Source organism: Symsagittifera roscoffensis, chromosome 2 (assembly GCF_963678635.1).
Source record: "Symsagittifera roscoffensis chromosome 2, txSymRosc1.1, whole genome shotgun sequence".
Classification (NCBI taxonomy): Eukaryota; Metazoa; Xenacoelomorpha; order Acoela; family Convolutidae; genus Symsagittifera; species Symsagittifera roscoffensis.
In genome coordinates this window covers 23,071,116-23,092,293 of record NC_087063.1, presented here as the reverse complement: position 1 = coordinate 23,092,293, position 21,178 = coordinate 23,071,116, and the positions used below count along the sequence as shown (strand labels likewise).

At 34.5% G+C, this 21,178-nt stretch overlaps 2 protein-coding genes across 2 annotated transcripts in view; one reads left to right on the top strand and one right to left on the bottom strand.

The window, feature by feature from the left end:
* LOC134839339 (afadin-like) overlaps window positions 1-21,178 on the top strand; it is a 361,792-nt gene that overhangs the window by 105,033 nt on the left and 235,581 nt on the right. The window lies entirely within an intron of this gene.
* LOC134839405 (high affinity cationic amino acid transporter 1-like) lies at window positions 17,598-20,344 on the bottom strand. The gene is made up of 2 exons (XM_063854943.1): window positions 19,587-20,344; window positions 17,598-19,158 (listed from the first exon to the last, which is right to left on the bottom strand). Exons 1-2 carry the CDS (start codon window positions 20,116-20,118, stop codon window positions 17,921-17,923), a joined length of 1,770 nt encoding a protein of 589 aa, XP_063711013.1. The 5' UTR covers window positions 20,119-20,344; the 3' UTR covers window positions 17,598-17,920.

The window sequence follows — 21,178 nt, the reverse complement described above, 5'->3', positions numbered from 1 at the left end:
AATTGCTGGTTGAAAAGTATCAAGTTTCAACCAATCAAAAAAAAACTAGATTTTTCAGATCCACTTGGATCAACTAGGGAAATAAAAAACTTTTTTTTGTAGGTATTATTCTAATCATGGCTTTGAAGAAGGTAAAATGTAACCGACCGTACTTGATAAGATAGCTACCGAAGCTGTCGTTTCTTCATATACTGTGGATAAGGTTAATTGAACGATTTCACATAGTAGCATCAAAACTATAACAAAAAATTGGCCGGGAAAAACTAAAAGAGATCTACTAAACGTACTTCCATACTTATTTCTTGATTTTCGTTCATGATTTTCTTCATCAAAACAAACTTTTCTAAAGTTACGGCTTATCACCTTGATCCATCCTCTTAACACCAAAAAAAACTCCACAATAACAAATAATTAAAACTCAAAAAAGGAAAGACAAATTTGTTATTATTTACAATTTGTTATTAAAAAGAGAACATGTTCCGTAAGCAAATGCTTTTCTATCTGCATAGGGAAAACTCTTTTGCGTGACAAAATGGATAGTTGCTACCCCTCCAATCATATTCTTCATCTCTGAAAATCAACTTCTGAATTTTTGGAAATGCTTAGTCATCCAAGTTTGTAACCTTTGTTTCTAAAATTCTGACAGAATTTCAATTTTTTCATAACCTTTTGCAAAAAGTTCTGTTTCTGAGGCTACTAGACTTTCATTATTCTTTCAAGTTCAGCATACTTTTTGTAACCTTTGCTCCAACTGATTCTATGAAAATCTTTGTACACCAAGTAGGTTGGGCTGTTGCTTTAGATTTTTTGGAGGAAGAAAGGAATATCCTAAAATGTTTCCAGCCTTATAATTTCCTTATTCTTTTACTATTTTGTTTTCAAAAATTTCAATATCCAAAACATTCAAGTTCATTACATTAACTGTTTTCTCTGAAATAACAAACAATCGAACAATGCAAGTTTTGATGAAACAATTTTTTTCATCATATACAGGCAAAAAGACCAGTAGAGTGACCTAGAAAACATAAACTGGGAAGACTGGGTGAAACAAAACAAAATCTAGGTCTTTTTTTTGTAGTAACTTTCACAGCAAGTGATCCAGCAGAGTCATGTATAGTTGCATGTAGTCTAAAGATTTTGTAGTTTGCAAAAAAAATTCCATAAATGAATTTCCGTATCCAATTAGACCTCCAAAAAGAAAAAATGGGTCCATTTTTTTGAATATTATGTCCGGGTCCAAAACAACACAGGTGCAAAATTAAACATAGTTTTTTTTTTCGTACAGGACAAAAAGCTTGCTTTCTTATCTCAAAAATTGTAAGGGTTTCATTCGATATCTCTGCGTTTTTTTCTACAGTGCATTCGCCAACAATGATACAAGTTATTTTGAATGACTTCACATAACCTAGTAATGAGGGAAACTTATTGACCAATTTTTATTTTGTTTTCTCTGTAGTTAAAAAGATTGATTACTTTTCGGTTGATTTTCGTTTTCTATTTCTTTCTATAAAATCTACCTTTTGGTATCGGATCGGTATTCAATAAAAATTTTTCTTCTACCACTATGCAGAATCGACTCAAAATGGGATTTTTGTTTTTATATTTCAAAATTCTGCTTTTTTGATATCTTTTGTGATTTTATGACAGTTAGCGAATAATTTCGGGACTGTTTTTGTAGAACAATTTGAAAAAGTCCCAACTTAGTGTGAAGTTTTCAGATTAAGTTTTTTGAAAAAGCGATAATCCATTCATACTGTTCAAATCGAATACTTAATGAAAAAGTAGTTCGGAGGATAAAAATTTATATTTATAAACAAAAAAAACGTAAATAAAACAATTTACTGGACATTACAGTTCTCAACAAACAAAAAGTCTCCTTATATTTGGGACAGCTCTCTGAATTTGTTCAAAGTATAGTTGACATAGTCAACTTGTTTCATTGTTTCCTTCTCTTTTTCATTGAAGAGCCAAATTTGAATTTAGGGAGACTTGTTAACAATAAACTTCTTGATCGTGACACAAACTCGTCTTCTATTATAAGTTGCTATGTCTTACACTTTGTTACAGATGGCAAGATCTTGATCCATATTTGACTCTTTGTCAGAAGTGAGTTTCAATATAGGAACGAGTCTAAGGTTTTTCAGCATCATGAATAACATTATTTTAAACTGCCGATGTTGCTTCTCCTTCTTTTTCACCAAGATAAAAATGATGTTTTTTTAAGTTGCACCAACTCATTTTTCTTGAGTACTTAGAAGCAGGTTCCAAAGTAAACTTGCCCTAGTAAAGATTTTGGGACCAAGCAAATCTACTAATTCTTGTATGATTTTTTGAAAATTCAATACAATTGAAACTAGTGTCTTTTCTTGAGTACATTTTGAATAGATGAGTAAACTGGTCAGATGTAGAAAACTAAGACGAATGATTTTGATATTGAATTAAAAGGGAAGTTAACAGTATAAGTCATTTAATTAAACTAAAAGGAGTTAGAACTAAAAAAAAGAACTTTTGTGTAAATTTTCCAAATCTGGAAAATGTGTAGGCGTTAGTGCTTCAATATAAATCCACAACACTAAGCAAAAGTCATTGTTACCTCTGACTACTGCTATGTGACAAGCTCTTTCCAGCTTTAATTCAGGTTAATATGCAGTTTTAATTTCCAGTGATCTGTACGAAAAATAAATCGTAACCCAGAATTATCCAAATACTCCTGATTGATTCAATTCGCGATCAATTGTTACTACGTTTAATAAATTTCATTTCACATTTCAAATAATCAAATGCCTTTACACTCAGTAAAAAAAACAGATTTTTTTTCAATGTTATTTCATCAACTCGCGCTGTTCATCACAATTTGCAAGAAAAAAGAAAAATTGTCTCGGTTGTTCAAAGAATATGCAAAAATATCCTGAAACTCATAAACTAGATGCAATATTTTCTTCTGATTTTTTTAGAAGCTGCAAACGTTTTTTCAGTTTTTTCAATAAAATGCAAAAAATATTTCAGTTTTTTTGAAAAGACGCCAAAACTGCTTCAACTTTTTTAACAAAAAGCAAAAACTATTTCAGTTTTTTTGACAAGAAGCGAAAATTATTTCACTTTTTTGACAAGATGCCAAACATGTTTCAGTTTTTTTGAAGAGGAACTGCAAAAAATGATCAAGTATTTGTACTTTTGTGCAAAATTTTTAAATGTTTTTTATAACATGTGTGCAAAAAATCATCAAGTTTCTTAACATATATGCAAAAGTTGTATCACTATTAGCTTTGTTCCAACTGTTTTTTCAATCCTTTGATGTATTTCACCTTGAGTTAGTCATCTCCTCTCCTTATTTGGTTCAAAAATAAACTCTTTGATTGAGTCAGTTACCTTTACTTGATCTGATAACTCTTTTTTGTACGAAACAAACGTCCAAAAAAAGCTGTTGCAGACTTTTTGATCACATCAATGAAAAGTAGTTTGAAAATCTTTCAAAAGTTACGAATCTGTATATTTTATTGATATAATTGTATTTAAGTGGATGCGCTGTACTAGTTGTGACGTTGAATCGTTTTTTTTCCGTTAGTTTCGGAACGGTCAAACTTTGTTGACAAAAAAAACTTGATGAGTTTTGTCACCAAAAGAACTGTAAGTGTTACTTGACTGAATCAAGGTTTTTTGAATAGGATTCATGAAACCTTGATCGAGCTATCTTCTCTAGTAGTTTTCGTTTTGTAGCCAGCCGGTTCCTATTGATGACATATCCGTCAATCACTTGTTCTGGAAAGTCGGGCCGTCCTCGCCTTGATCGCGAAAGTCTGGAGATAGCAATTTTTGGTCGCGCCAGCCAGGCCAGTCGCGCCGTTGCAGTTTGAGTCGCGCCGTCTCCATTTTGGTTGCCAAATTTGCGCCGTCTCCACCTCAATCGCAAAAACCGCGAGAGATTTTTGTCTTAATCGCGTCGTCTCCGCCTTGGTCGTGAAAACAGCGCCGTCTCCACCTCTGCCGCGAAAGTCTGGAAGTGGCACTTTTTGGTCGCGCCGGCCAAGCCGGCAGCGGCGTTACATTTTGACTTGCGCCGTCTCCATCTTGTCTCAACCGCGCCGTCTCCATAAGTCTTGAAATGGCTGAGTTTGGTCGCGCCGGTCCCATGCTGTTTCATGGGATTTTACGCAGACATAACTCATTATTTTGCGTGCTGCAATTACTTAAAAGTTTTTGAGCATGAACTTTCTCCCTCGCATTTCGACTAAATTACACAGGACGAAATTTTTTTCCGCCTACGCTTTGAATTTCGAATCTTCGACTACGAATAGAAGATTGTAAACTGAAAGGTTGGGGGTTGGAGGCTTTGATTATTGGGTCTCTCGATTGTGAATCAAAAACCCCTATTGAAATCCATATCACGTGGTCTGCATTATTATCGCATTGCAGCAATTTACATGCCCAATGCAACAAACATTACTGAACTAGGGCCCCAGCTAAAACTAGAGGTGCCTGTTTGATAATTTTTGTTTTTGTTGTTTCGATGTGGGATCAAAAATTTAAACCTAGTTATTTTATTGCGTGAAGTTTCAATGATTTTGGAATTTCCCGTGAGACATAATTGTTTTTGAACAAATTTTATGGCGTAGTATTTTATGCACGGGGGTTTCCCATAACATGTTGCATCGACTAAACCCTTGATATCAGATTGAGTTCAATAAAACGGATAAAAATCAAAACATCGATTTTTCCGAGGGCCATATCTTTTTGTGTGAAAAATTGGGCGCAATCGTTTGTTTTTTGGGCGTCACACACCCGTTCTACCCATTGAAACGAAAATCTTGGATTTGAAGGGGAATTTTTTGAGAAAAGTCAAAAAAAATTTCAAACAACAGTCACAAAATTGAAAATTTGAATTTTCCGAGGGAATCTATTGTGTAAAAAAAATTGGGCGTAGCTTTGTAGACAGGTGAGCTTCCCACAACCCGTTCTACCCATTGAAACCAAAACCTCAGATTCGGGATGGTACCCGCACCGAGCGCCCATGGATTCTAATCAATTATAATGGATTCCCGAGACAAAAATAATCGATTATAATCCCTTACGGATGTAAAATTCAGACCACGAAATCGATTATATAGTCATTATAATCGATTATTTTTGAACGAAAATAATCCATTAAAATCCATTTTAATCGATTAAAATCCGTTATTTTTGTCACTGAAATCGATTATTTTTGCCAAAAAAATCCATTATAATCGATTATTTTGAAATGAAAATCCATTATAATCCATTATAATTGATTATAATCCATTTCATTTTTAGAACAAAATTCGATTATTTTTGCAAAATTTTGCAAATTTTGCGAGAAGTTTGCAGAATTTATGCCCTGTCTTTTACTAAATGCCATGTCTCAACTTCGTCCCCTCGCCCCCTCAAGGCTTTTTATCCCCCCTCCCCAACTAAAGGGGCAGGGTAAACTGGGGGGAGGGGTGTAAACTGGAGGGGTATAAACTGGGGGGATGGGGAAGTAAACCGGGGGGGGGGGGGGGGGGGATGGTAAAAAAACCGGGGGAGGGGGGGGGGGGTTAAACTGGTTATCCCCTCGCCCCCTGAAGCTTTCTTACCAGCCCCCCCCCCCCCATCTAAAGGGGCAGGGTAAACTGGAGAAGGGTAAATGGTGGGAGGGGGTAAACTTGGGGTGGGGGCTAGTAAACTGGTGGGTGGTAGTATACTGGGGGCTTAACTGGCTGGGGGGAGGGGTAAACTGGGGGGGGGGGGGGGGTGGGGGTTGATGAACTGGGGAAGGGGGGTTGGTAAGCAGGGGGTGGGGGGAGGGGGGTTGTGGTAAAAACACAGTAAAATGAAGTGTTAAACTGCGATGAATTAGAAAAAGTAGAGACAAAAAAATATATAAATTTTTTTCTGAAATGTAACATTTTATGAAACATAACACGTAGCAACTACACTAAACAGGAAATGAAATAATTTCGAACAAAATTGTAATTATCATGAATAACCCCTCGAAAAAATCCATTATAATCGATTATAATCGATTATAATGGATTTTATTGGGATAAAAAGTATTAGGATTATATTCCATTTTTAATGGATTATAACCGATTATTTTGTCATTTTTTAGATGCTGACCATATTATGACATTATAATCGATTATGATCCATGGGCGCTCGGTGCGGGTAGTTTCCGAGAAAAGTCAAAAAGTTTCAAAACACGGTCAAAAAAATTTGATTTTTCCGAGGGCTATAACTTTTTGAGTAAAAAAATTTGGGTATAGCCACCTGTGCAAGGGAGCTTCCCACATTTGATTCTATACAATGAACCCAAAATCTCAGATTTGGGATTGTAGTTTTTGAGAAAAGTCAAAAAGATTAAAAGACGGTCACAAAATCGAAAATTTGGCTTTTCTGAGGGCCATAACTTTTTGTGTAAAATTTTGGACGTGGCAGCTTATGCAGGGGAGCTTCCTGTTGAGCCCTTTTTGTCCCTTCAACCCAAAAAATATAATTTGGGAGAAAAATTTTCGAGAAAATGTACAAAAGTCCAAAAATTTGGATCAAAAATTACCCTCACACACTTTTTTGAAGGCTGTAGAAAGTGGGGTAAGGTAAAAAGAGACTAGGGGATTATGCAGGCACACAGGGAATTTGGCGGATTTCCCATTACAATTTTTTGGAAAGCGGTTGAGTAATTTATGAGAAAAACTAAACTTTTGAAAAAAGTGAAAAAATTTTCCACAGCGCCTCAAAAAAATATATTAAAAAAAACCCAATCCCATACATTTTTTAATACCTGTTTTTATCACGGAGGAATTGATTTTTGAAGTGCTTGTTCCGTTAAGTACTAAAAGGTTTGCTTCATGGTCCAAAAACAATTACTTGGTAGATTCAAATTGATTTTTAAGAAGAAGGCAAACTTGGCTCCCGAATACCGTCAGCTCAGATGGCGCAAAAACAGATGGGGCAACAATGACTTCAAATTTCAAAAACAGTTTTCAAAATTTCAGAGCTTCCAGCAGAATAAAAAGTCCTAAAACCACAACCTGGGCCCGGGTTATATGCATCAAACACTGCAGCAAAAGTGGTACATCTGAATTGCATGCTGTATATTTTAATTCAGCTGTTTTCAAACTCTGAAAACGCTATGCTATGATGGTTTCTGCAATCGACATATATACAGTGATTAAATGTCACAAAACCAGGCTGAAATTCGGATGTAGAAAAAGCGGGAAAAGTTTGACTTTATGGTGCTGCATGACTTCTGAAAAACTAACTTTTACTTTCACTTAAAACCTACTTGAGACTCACTTGACTGACAATGACTTGACCAAAATTTGAAACCAATATAAACTGCTCACTTTACCCACTTTATACTATACTTTGCATACTACTCCAGGAAAACTTACAAAACTTACACTCAAACAGAAACTGAACTCCTTAAAACAAAACAAAAATAGCAAAAAATCATTTACTACTCAACCAACTAAACCAAGAAACTGAAAAACAAAAAAGTGGACAAATATACCAAAATGGGCCATGATAAAGATAAAATGAAGCGCAAGAACAGTTCCAAGAGCATATCATCTTTCGGGTCTCGGAACCATCGCGAGGATGTGAATGTGGAAAAAAGCAACAAAAGCGCCGACGCAGTCGTAAACGAAGCTAAGTCACCTTCGCTTTCGGATGGTCTGTCTCACCAAACAGAAGAAACGGCAAGTTTGAGTAATTTGGACGGACAAAGTAATCACAGCGAAGCTTCTCACTCATCTTCAACTTCCAGCCGCACCAAAATTCCACAAAGTGTGATAGAAACGTTAAGGTACTTTGCTTGATTACAGTCCTTAACAACTTTCCTGTTCGGAACTCCTTTAGCCTTAAAAGTGCGACCCCCAACAAAAAGATCTCATATACTAAGGTTTGATAACATCTATTTTTAGCAAATTTATTCAAATAATTGTTACACACTATTGGCCAAAATTAAGCGCAAAATCAGGGTTTTTCTCTCTTAAATGCTTGTTATCAAGCATCTTTTTGGACAACTTTCACGGGGAATTTCAGTTAAGTTTTTAGAAAGACCAAAATCAAATGATCAGAGCTCTCCTCTATGCAATTATAAAATTTTGGTTTCAAGTGCTTACCAGTTATTTCCGCTTCTAAAAAGTTCAGTTTTCAACATTTGCACGAAGCTTTGCATCGCTGTGAGCTTTCTCGAAAAAGATGTAGTTGATGCAACGTGATACCTTATGCGAAATTATTGAACTGTTCTGCAAGATAACTTTACTGAACTCAGCTGCTTACAGTTTCACGCGTTTTGAACAACTTGCAGATGGTGACAACATTTCGGAAGCGGAAAACAATGTTTACTACTTGAAACCAAAGTTAAACAAGAATAATCGTATCAGGGTGAATCCCTGAATGATCCGATTGCCTTTTCAGGTCTATGGAGCAGTTATAACAAGAAATAAAATCGAAAGAAAAAATTTTTAAATTTGAGATTTTTAAAATCATTCCCCCACTTCCCATTGAAAGTACGGAGTGATAGATTCAACTCCTAGTAACAAATCAACTATGGCAAAAAAGATTCCTTCAAGCAATTTGGGATGATTTCTTAGGCGGATCAAATCTTCGCTTACGCCCTAATAGTGCGAAATATTGCGCGTTATTAGTTCCAAATTGGCCAAAATGGCAATCTTTGAACCCCCATAACTTTACGAAAAATAATCGCAGGTGAAATATTTTTTCAAATTTAATTTTAAGACAACTATACTTTTTGAATAAAAGAAAATTCCGTCAAAAATGACCAATTAAAAAGTCGAATTTTCTCTGGAGAAAAAACCACCCGAGCCTAAAAGTTCCGTTACTTTCGTTACGAAAGTCGGAACAACAAGACTGCTAGTATCAGGGCGAAGCCTTGAATGTTCGGACTGTCTTTTAACGTCTATGGAACAGTTATAACATGAAAAAAATTAAATGTATTGAGAAAGGTGAATTTTTTCTTCTAATTTTGAGAATTTTTGTGAAAATCAACCCCCTCACGCATTTTAGAGTACAAAGTTGTATACTTCGCTCCTAGTAACATAAAAATTATGGCAAATAACCTGATTCGGCTCTTTTTCCTCTTCCCCCCACCTCACACGACCATCATTTTTATGGTCTAACGAGTGGTTTTACAAGGTTAATTATGAAGACCAAATATGTTTGTTATGGAATAATCAGTCTGCATGTCAATTTTCATAAAAATCGGACAATGTGAACAAAAATTTTATTTATAAAAATTTGTAGCTGGGGGGAAAAGGAAAAAGAGCCCCTGATTCAACCAATTTGGAACAATTTATATGTTTTAAGACGGATTAAATCTCCGCTCGCGCGTTAATTGTACCAAATTAGCCAAAAGGCAATGTTTAAATCCCATGACTTTCTGAAAAATCATCATAGTGAAATATCTTTTCAAATTTAAGCTCAGAACAGCAATATTTTTTGAATTATGTACAAAAGTTCTGTCAAAAATTTCTAGTTAAAAAATCGAAATTTGTCTGAAGAAAAAAACTACCCGAGCGCAAATAATCCGTTACTTTGGTTTCGAAAGTCAAAATAATAATAACGTAGGGAAGTTTTGATCATTTTCTCTTGGTCTATGTAAAAATTTTTGTCTAAATTGTTCGCGAAATTTGTCCAAAGTCATCTTCGAAAACAGGTGTTTAAGAGAGATTTTAAAAAAGCTTATTTTTGGCCAGTAGTGTAGCAAGTTTTATTGTTCAAGTTAGTGCGCGCTGAAAAAATGCGTTTTGGACAAACTTCCAATTGCTTGCAATTTTCAAAAACAGCATTGATATGCTTTTTTTTGCAAAATTGGGTTGCTCACATAGATTGTAGGCAAAAACAGTTTTTCAAGTGCTTTAAAATCAGAGCAGATAAAATCAGTTTGTTCGATCTAAAAAAAGATCGATAACATTTTCAATTTTTCTTTAAAATGTCTCCTCACTAATTTATAAATTTGCGCTTAGCAGTTTTGATCTGAATCAATTTTTTTAGTGGGAATTTTTTGCTAACTTCATTGATTTGTATTTACTTAATTACAGGTCTGAGCTGCAGAAGAGACAGTTGCAATTTATGATGACTGACCTTGAACTGAGACGTTGGCTCATTCAGCGCAAGTCACTTCCAAATGCAGTGACTGGAATTGAAAAACACTTGCAATGGCGAATTGACGCTAACGTAGAGGAACTGAGAAAAACGCCGGTCACTGATGAAGAGCTTCAAGTTCAAATCGACGCCGAGGTTTTCGAATTTCTGCCTGAAAGCGAAACAGACCCGAGAGGGCGACCAATTGTTTTGTGCATGCCTGCCAAACATGCTCAACATTGTGGCGTAGGAAAAGTGGACATCAAAAAATTCGTCATTTTTTATCAGGAAAAGCTTACAGATCTTTTAAATAAAATGGGAAGCCAAGATTTTGTTGCAATTTTGGATTTGAAAGGGTGCAAAATCAAGCATTTTGACTATGCAATTGCAAAAAGCGTTGGCGAGTTAAACAGATCAAATTATCCGGAGAGGCTTGGAAAGGTATATGTTTTGAATTACCCTATGTTCTATCACGTTGTCTGGTTCGTGATAAAAAACTGGCTGTCAAGGAAAACTCAGCGGAAGATAAAATTTATCGAAGCAAAAAAACTGGATGTGAACTACATTTTGGAACATCACAAAATGCCGCCGGAGTTCCATTGGAAATGAATTTGAAGAACGATACGTTTTCGTTTACTAAGACTTGACTTTAAAAACCTAAACAGACTAACTTTATAGGATTCCATAAAACCTGAGATTCAATTAACCGATTTAAGGTTTAGTTATCAAATTTAGAGATAAGATAAGCCGACGAAAATTTTTTCCAGAAGATATCTTTGATCAAGTTCAGATCTGTTTACCGTTTTAGGAGACCTCGGAAAGTCTATTAGATCAATCTACAAAAAAGCAAACTAAAAAATTGGGCTAAATTGGGATAAAAATTTTCCATTTTAGTTGTCCGCTTTAAAATTGAAAACCAAATGAAGTTCACAGTAGCTTCTTTGTGGCATATCTTTGGGAGGCCAAAATGTGTACTTTGTGAATTTTAAGCTGATTTCGCAACAAAGACGCTCTCTTTGTTCTTCTTTTCTTCTTTCGTTCTCTTTGTTCTTTCTGACAAAAGCTTAGCAAGTTTAAAGATTTGTTTTTAAAATCCAGGAACATACAGACGCAGTACTTAAACTTTAGGTTTAATTTTAAAAGTAGGGAAAAAGACTGACGAAAAGTCAAATACTTTTTTTGTTACTTTAAAAAGAAACTTCGATGCTGGAAATGATCAATTGCTCGCTTACAAAAACAAGATTACTCCTAATATGACAAAAACTGTTCGGTCTGCCCTTCAATTTTTCTTGGATGTTTTGATGCGCATGTAATTTGAGAGAAAACTAAAAACTAAAATTTTTAGTTTGAAAATCTCCCACACTTGCACAGTCATTATTATAGCTTTTATCAAATTTTCGGACAAGATATTGAACTTCTGAAATAAGTATGATCTTCTAATTTGAACTAAATCAAAATATTTCTCTGAAGTTTCGCGTTTTTGTCAGTATTTTATGTGTTTTTTGCTCTGAAAAATTGCATGGCAAATCGTTGTTGAATGAAAATTTTTTAAAGAGTACTGAATATTTGTTATATCGGACTATCATGCCTTACAAAATAGTTAAATCATATGATAGCTTGCCTTAAATCAAATTCTAACTATCGTAGCTTTTCTGGTACTTTTGGTTTTTGACAAAAGTACTACTCTTGAAGGGTGAAGGTCCTATGTTCGAATCTGGCCACAACCTGTTTTTTTTATTCAACAGGGAAATTTTCCTATTAAAAAATTAACGACATCTTGTGTGTCTGCTAGTGTTTGGTCGGCTTAGTTGTTTGTTACGGTTTCTTGCTGTGTTGTAAGTATTTGTTTTTGTAAATGAAAGAAGTAGGTTTTGTTACTGTTATTTGTAAACTTGTTAAGTTTGTAATCTTTTAAGAGTAATGATCGTAGTGAAGACTCTTATACAGGTCTTGCTTATTTTCCTTTTCAGAAAATATTGATGCATTTAGGTATAATGCACTTTTTCAGTTCAATTGACGTTCATCTGCTGAAAGTGAAGTAAATAGCACTCTCCAAATACGAACGTGGAAATGGCGCAAAAAAACGTGAACGATTTCTAGATTCGAAAGCGCAATTTAGATTTTCATTAGATTTCCAGTGCAATAGAAAATCTACCTATTGATCCAGTTTTCTCAGTTGGATTATAGTTATCAAAAAGCGCCACTTAAAAATTGTTCTAGTAACTCATAGAGTTTAAAGGGCATCTTTTTTTCCCTTGAAATTCGAAAGTTGAGATTTCTCATTAAGTTCTGTGCTTTTTTATTCTACTTTCAGTTAATTACTTTCTTTTAACTGTCAATTGGCCACGTTTTCAATTGTTGTGCTCTTGAAATTAGGCAAAAATGAAATTCTCCGAAAAATGCAATCAAGCATGCATTGCTCTTTTTTCAGTTCAAATGCAGTTTTGAAAGTTTGATTGCAGTCTTAACGACCTTTCACTCTCTCAAGTTCAGAATTTTTTTCGAAAATCTAAGACGTTGTCCAATAAATTTCTTGAAAGCTACAGAGAATTGCGAAAAAATGGAACAGAAAAAATTAATTAAAAAGAGCAACTGATTTTTTCAGAACTTTTTTACACGCTAAATTTAGTTTTTCAGACAAAAGATGTCTCAAGGTTTCCTAAAATTTTAAATTTGCATGCAAAAGTTGCTCAAAATTGGTATATTGTTCTTTTCAATTATTTTTGTCTGCTCTAACTTTTTGCTAATTGTTTTTCGCGAAAAGAGAGTTGCAAAAAATTTGGTCTGACAGAATTAAATTAAAAGAGCAATCGTACCATTTTGACCAATTTTTGCATGCAATTTCTTTTTTTAGACGACCTTGTGACACAAAATCGGACTGAAAAATAGGTCAACTGTTCTTTTTGATTCAGGTCGCCTGTCCAAATTTTTTGCTCTATAATTAGTAGCAAAAAGTTCGGACAGACGGATTTAATTAAAATGAGCAATCAGTGCTTTTCGATGCTTATTTGCATGCAAAACCTGAAGCCGAACAACCTTGAATTTTTCGTCTGACCAAATTCAAAATATGAGATCGTCGATTATCCGAGAATTATGCTAGCCTAATTTTTAAATACTGCGATGAACATCAAGATTTTACAATAAAACAGTTAGCAGAATTGGTTAAAAAGTCGAAATCTAGCGTTTATGATGTTTTACAAAGACGAATATCAAGGAGTTTAATTCAACAAAAAAAAGAGATTAGGCCGCCCCAATAAAACAAACCCAATATAGCCCTGATCAAAACCCAATTGAAAATGTGTGGGGAAGAATAAAGAAAAAAATGGCTTTAGATCCCCTAAAAACTCCTGAAGAAGCTGCCCAAAAAGTTCGCGATATTTGGTTTTCTTTACCAGAAGATTATGCGCAAAATCTTGCCCTTAACTTCTCGGCTTCGGGATGCAATTGCCCGCCGTGGTTATAGGTTTTGAGCAAAAACTCTGCTTTATGAACTTTCGACGTTATGTTTATTTCAGTTTTAATTTCCGTTGATGTCTAGACAGTTGCTCTTTTTAATTAATTCTGTCTGTCCGAACTTTTTGCAACTCTCTATAATATAGAGAGTTGCAAAAAGTTCGGACAGACAGAATTAATTAAAAAGAGCAACTGCCTAGACATCAGCGGAAATAAAAACTGAAATAAAAATAACGTCGAAAATTTATAAAGCAGAGTATCACTCAAAACTTATAACCACGGCGGGCAACTGTTTCAGAAGCGGGGAATAGTAAACCTTGAAACAGGAAAATTATTGCAAAAGTGGCTAAAGTTTTTCTAAATTTTGAATAATTTGATCAGCTTCTTATTTCCGTTTTTTTTGGAACGGCCTAGATTTTGATTTTTACACTAATTTCGCTACCTATTTTATAGTAAATCTGGATGTTGATCGCAGTATTTAAAAATTAGGCTAGCATAATCATCGGATAATTGATGATCTTGCTGTTCGAATTTGGTCTGACAAAAAGTTCAAGGTTGTCCGGCTTCAGATTTTGCATGTAAAAAAGCGTCGAAAAGCACTGATTGCTCATTTTAATTAATTCTGTCTGTCCGAACTTTTTGCTACTAATTATAGTTATTCTAAAAAATAGAAAAAGAGCAACTGACCTATTTCAGACAGCTTTGCATGCAATATTTTTCAGACAGAAATTATGGCTAAAGGTCAACTAAAAACTCAAATTTGCATGCAAAAGTCGCTCCAAATTAGCAGATTGCTCTTGTTAATTATTTCTGTCTGTTCCAATTTTTTGCTATTACTTATAATGGAAAAATTAGCTGGCTGAATTCAACTCAGAATGGTTTAGACTGGGAAATATTCCACTGCGCTTAAATATCGAGCATCGTAGATAAATTATTACAAGCGCGTAGAAATTTCTCCAATAGTTTTACCAAAATGGCATATTTAACCCTAACCCTAACCCAACCCAGAACTACAAGTCAAATAAACGATTAAATATCCTTTTAGATTTCGAATACAGAACAAGTACTCTTTCGATTGCCTAAATTGGTCTAAAAAAATTGTGCACAGCTTTCTTTGAAAATAGAACAATAAACAGCGCTTACTCCAACTTAATTGATGTTTTAAAGAAAACTAGAAAAACGAAAAACTGCTCGTATCAAGGTGAAATCTTGAATTTTTTTAACTGTACTTTCAGGCCAACTATATTTTTTTTCCAGTCTGAACAATTAAAGAAATAAAGAATTGAAGAAATAACTATTTGTTTTATATCTTTGTATTGTTCCCCGTGCGATATTTTAATTACAAAGGGCCTGTTAACCGTCTTGTTTTGTTGTAATGGTTTTCATTTGCTCGCCTCAATTCATTTTGGAACACAATAATCCGTATTTTAATAACATAATAAATTGCGCGTTTTTTACCGCGAATTAGCTGAATTGGTTATTTTCAAACACCGTAATTTGACAAAAAACGATCACAGAAAAAATTATACATTTTTTGAAGTTGAGACTTACAAAAAAACATCATTTAACGGATGATATTCCAAATTGCTCTAATGATACTCGGATGATACTCTGAATTAAAATACTCAATCAAAAACCTTTAAAAATTGAAATTGACTGAATATAAAAACCCCCCCAAGCATGAATGTTCTGTCTTCTCTTCGAAAACCGGAATTAATAGACAATTTCTACCTAACACGTTGATAAGGCTGCATTCAGCCAATCAAAAAAAAATTCGAAATGTTTTGTTATTAATTGCTAATAGTATAAAAAAAAAATTTGAAATGCATGATTTTGACAAAACTGATATTGATAATTTTTTTTTGCGAAATTTTGTTTGCATTGCAAAATTCCCTCATAAAAGTAGTTTTGCAAAATCTTCTGAAATAATTTTTATATGTTAAAGTTTTTGTATAACTGGAAACTTGCATCTAGGGTTTACCCAAACAAAATGAGTAATCCGAAAGCTAGGTTTTGACTTGCCTTCCAACTGCAGAAAAAATTAAATCTTGAATACGATAGTTTTCAGTGTGATTGAAATGGCCAAAAATGTACCTGATTCATACGTTTGGGATTTTACAAGGACCAGAAATAGTAATAAATGTATTGTCAAAACAATGACGGTTCAAGAGTTCACCTACGTGAAAGCTCCGTGGATACTCCTCCGCGTATCGAAACAAACCGAAAAAAAAAAAATGGCAAAAAAGATATAAAATTTCGAGCAATAAAAATGTGCCATTAATTTTTACCTAAAGAGCATAGTTTGAATACTTTTTTATTTTAAATAGAATGTTATTAAAAAATTCTGCTTCAAACTAAATAAATGGGATCTATCGTACAGTTTCTTTCCTCTAAGTGATTTACCGTTGAATCTATCTTCCCCTAACCATATATAACAATGTTGAAAATTGATTGCTAATAAATCCTGCAAATGAAAAAGCGTGCAGAAAGTATCACTTAGAAAAATTTTAAATGAAATAATTACTTTGAACTGCTATACAGCACATTTTTTCCGTGTCATAATTGAAATACTGATGCAAAAATTGCAACCATAGCGCAATATTTGAAAAATTGGTTCAAAATTTGAAACGCTAGTACAATATTGGAAACAAAAGCGCAATATAATTCTCAAAAAATCAACCAAAAGAAATTAGAAAGAAAAAATTTTGTATTATGGTGAAAACTTTTTCAAACTCATTTGTTCGATTTTTCACATGCGTTCTTTTTTAGATAAACAAGAGTAGAGGTGCTACATTGCATGTCGAAATTTGTTCACATCTCGACACTGCGTGTCTCGTTAAATTCACAAAATGTCTCGATACAATATATAGCTGTTGCTTATTTACTACATCCTTTTTCAGCTATTTTTTACTTTATTGCAGCAACATTATCTGTAAGTTTTTTAAATTAGCGTTGTCTAATTTGCTCGTCGTCTACTTTGCTTGTAGTCTACTTTGCTTGTCGTCTAATTTGCTTGCAGTCTAATTTCTGATGATTACTTTTAAATTTGTCTTTAATCTGCAAAAACAGTCTCTCATTATCTGAACATAGCTCATAGTTTTTGTATCTTAACTGGAACTATAAACTTACGGTCTACCAACTAAAAACTGGTATTTCGTCCTCTCTAAAGCATTAATAGAAATTGTACCGTTGATCCAGATCTTAATTTTGATGATATTTTAAAAAATTTTCAGTTAACATTTATTTCAATTACTTTTATAAAATTTTATCAACTTTTACATTTCTAAAAAAGCTTAAGTAACAGTCAGTGTTTTTCCATAATCCTGTAGTCATTTTGAAAATTGAAAAATAATAATCTGCAAATATTTTGATCAATTGAATATATCAATGCGCACCAGATTTGTTTTCAGTTTTTTGTGATTGCATGGAATCAGATATCTGTTCTTTTTGAATTGAGACAAAATAATTAATTGGAAAAAAATTGAAACAAAGTTGATGTAATTACTTTTTTGAAATATTCCATTAGAATTTGAAAAAAGTTGACACAAAGCTAGACCACAAAGACCAAAGTTACGGAAAATGTTTACATTTAAAAATATAATCCGATCAGTTTTTCCTTTGAAAAAAATTCAGCTTTTACAGTGAGTTTTGAATTTTGAAAGATTTTTGGCTGTTTCCGCCAGGCACGGATCTAAAAATTTCTCGAGGGAGTGGGGGCGATTTACAAAAAAATTGAAATTTTTTTCGACCTTTTTAATAAGTCGTGCAAATTGATTTTCTAGGCTCTCCCAAATCTCTATACAGAGCCAATATTGACCAAATTTTCTGCGCCGCAGGCAACTTTTACAAGAAACAGGCCAAAAAAAACAACGTTTTTGGGCACATTTTTGGAAAATTTCGAGGTCAGTGATCTAGAAGTGGATATCTCAAAATAGTATAAAGGGGACCCTTTTGGTCGGCAGGGCGTCGAATCCCTGGGGGGGGGGGGGGGGGGGGGACGGGGGGCTCCCACCCCACCCACCCTAAATCAGCTACTGGTTTCCGCCATTTGAGTATTTGACTTATATAATCTCGGAGAGCCAAGTCAAACCAATTTTCAAACTTAATTCAATATTTTTAGTGCTTTATAACGATGAATACATCTTCAACATATTGCTCGTTAGTATTTGATATACGAAAAGAATGATTAATTGAATTAGAGCCAATTTTGTTAGCAGTGCACAAAGTTTTTAGCAATCATTAAGTGTGTAATTGTGCAACTTTTTAATGAATACTACTCAACTATTTTGATAATCTTAGTGATCATATAAAATTTTTCCTTCGTTCTGTATTATGTGTGATCAACTCTCTGATTTTTGACTTTTCATTCGCATTCTATTCTTGAATCGTCCATATCCTTTTCCTCCAAAGAACTGTTCTTTGCCCCATAGAAGAAATATATTAAGAGTCCACAGGTCACCCAAATAGCTGATCTGGCCCAAGTCACCAAACTTAACTGAGTCATCAAGTAGAAATTCACGAAGACCGAAAAGGCTGGTAAAACTGGCACCAAAGGTACTCTGTATCCATTGTCGTCCCCGTAGTCAGTGATACTAGAATCGGACCAGAAAAATGCCAAACAAAACCCAGCTATACATAAAAAGCAAGCGAAAGAAATAATGCATGCCCAAAACTCTACGAATTTATCAATTGTTGCGTTTTGGGCGATTGTCAGGGCTATACACGCAAGGAAAGCACAAAGAAGAAACAAAGTTGCCGAAATGAATTGTTTTTGGTTCCACTCTAAATTAATTTGGTTCTTGTTGGATTTGGATATTTCGTGAAATATAGTTTTCGGGGAATAGTTTTCGTTTCCATTCCCAAGAAGGCTGCTTGCTTCATCGCATAAATCAGTTGACCCGTCGTGCTTTGGAAACTCTAGTATTGTTGTTCGAAGTTTGATCACTGCAAAAGCGACAAACGCGTACGCCAAGAGATTTCCAAATGCCATCATATCTGCTAAATCTTCAAGTGGTACGAAAAAAGCTGTTGGAATTACTATCATCGCCCCGCAAATTGTGGCAATTATTGGCACCTGCGTTCTTGTATTAACTCGAGACAAAAATCGAAACAGAAGTCCTTCCGAAGCTATTGCATAGGTCATTCGTGATATGCACATGATATCGGAAATAACGACACACGACAGCGACAGAATAGCTCCTACTGAAACTGTATTTGCAGCCCAATGTAAGCCGTTATAGTCAAAAGCTGCTGATAACGCGTTCGTTTCAGAAATGTCCAAATATGGCACCATTATGGTAAGGGAAACGGCTATCAAAGACATGAGACCTGTTACAAATAAAATGGTGGTAATTAGTGCCACCGGAACAGATCGAGCGGGGTTTTTTGCCTCCTCGCTGGCCACAGTTACCACGTCGTATCCCGTAAAGAAAAAGTAAACACGAGAGGCGCCAACGAAGACAGACGAAAAACCATAAGGTAAGAAATTGTTCGACCAGTTAGACCAGTCGCCCAAAAAGAAGCCCATTACGACGAAGAAGATGAGAGTGAGCAGATTCGCACTGGTCAAAGTATTGTTCACGATTGCGGTCTGACGCAATCCTAAAAATATGAACAAACCAAACATTCATCTTTTTTATTTACAATTTACACTTTTGCAATTTTTCAGTAGTCATTTTATTGCCCTTAGTTTGAAAGAGAGGCCGCAAGCCGATATCTTGATCAAGTTACGCCTTAAAGCTGTTAAACTTTCTGAAAATCTGGTCGTTTGAGGACCATAATGATGTCCGCACCTCTTTTAGCTTATATTAGTGTGAATGCAATTCAAAAATGTCACCATGCCAGGAAAGAAGACAAAAAATGGCTAGTCTTTTCTTGTATACAAGGGTAGAGAGGGGGGGGGGGGTTGTATGCGAGGAAGAAAAGCAGCTCTTTGCAAGAAACTGGGCAATTCTTATAAGGCTCTGCTTGAAGAGAAGAAATTTTTTATTTTAATTTGAAAATCATCTTTGGAAATTTGTTCTACTTACCTATGCATGTCATTATGGTCACCGCAACAACAATAACAACTGCATATGGGTCCCAATCCATCTTCAGAAAAAAGTCCGTAGTCGCTTTTGCAATAAACTGGTTTCCGATCGCATTTGTGTTTATAACAACACCTCGAGCTGCTATCGCTGCTGAAAGAATATGCTCCAAAAGAAGATTCCAACCAATAAGAAACGCCGCCAGCTCCCCAAGGGTAATGTACGTGAAAATATAGGACGCTCCGGTTTTCGGAATCCGACATCCGAACTCGGCGAAACAAAGTGCCGTAAGAAAATTCGCAAAACCAGCAACGAGTATTGATAGAACCAACGCTGGTCCAGTGACACTATGCGCAACGACTCCAACAAGAACGTATATTCCCCCACCCAAAGTGCTGGCAATACCCAGAATTGTAAGGTCAAACATAGACAGACATCGTTTGAGTGCCGTTTGAGACATATCGGCTTCCAGAGTTTTCTTACGCCAAAGCTTACGTAAAAAGTCTGAGCTAAATTTTTTGGAACAATCAGCCATTTCACGCTGAATTATCTATTTAAAACGGGTTGTGATTTATAAAGTTGAAACAAATACGAAACCGCAGATATGAATGAAGGTTCTAACAGCCAATTTCATCAAAATTTTGCTCTGTTTGAGATCTCCCGTCGCGATTTTGAGACGCGTTTAAACTCATATCGTATAAATTATGGTCTGTATTACGCTAGCAATACTATAGACGTGTCAGAACTGAATGAACTCAATCTTCAGCTCAAAGACTTTTGATTGACGCATAATTTTCTGCCGTTCCATCCTTCTGGCACTATGTTATCTATGAAGACTGCACTTTAGAGGTCTGAATAAGGTTATTGTTCGGCTAATATCAGATCTGAAACAATTTTTGATTCGGTAAAACTTTTATCTGTTTAAAATTGACTTCACAATTGAAATATCACAAAACCGATGAAATTTTTATTTCATCAGAAACAATTTCAGATCTTATATTAGCTTTAAAATATTCAGATTCTGATCTCTAAAGTGCAGTTTTGAAGTTAATATCAAATGTAAATCTGAAAAAATCGTGGATTTGTCAGTCATGGATATGTCTCGGAAGTATGAGATCTGAGATGACTCTGAAGTTAATCTGAAAATAAGCTGATTCAGAAGTTGAGGTCATTGCATTTCAGATACTGAGGCTGCTCTGATACTGATTAAACAGATCGAAAAATCTGAAAATATTTGAATCTGAAACTTATTTTTTGAAACTTATTTTTTGAAACTTATTTGGATCTGAAAAATCCAAAGTTGTCTCAGAATTCGACTGTATTAACTTAGATAAAATTAATTTTTCTAAAAACTGAATTTGATCGCTGAATTTGTATATTCAAACAAAATGATTAAGACTCATTAAATGATTAAAATTGATCAAGTTGAGACTTTTCAAAGCTAATTCTAAAAACGAATTAGTATTTCTAAATAGAATTTCTAAAAACTAAATTTTATCACTAAAATATATATTCAAAATAGATTATTAAAAATCATTCAGCCTTCTCATTAAAAATTCTATCAAAGAATATAAAAGACAATCAATTTCATTAAA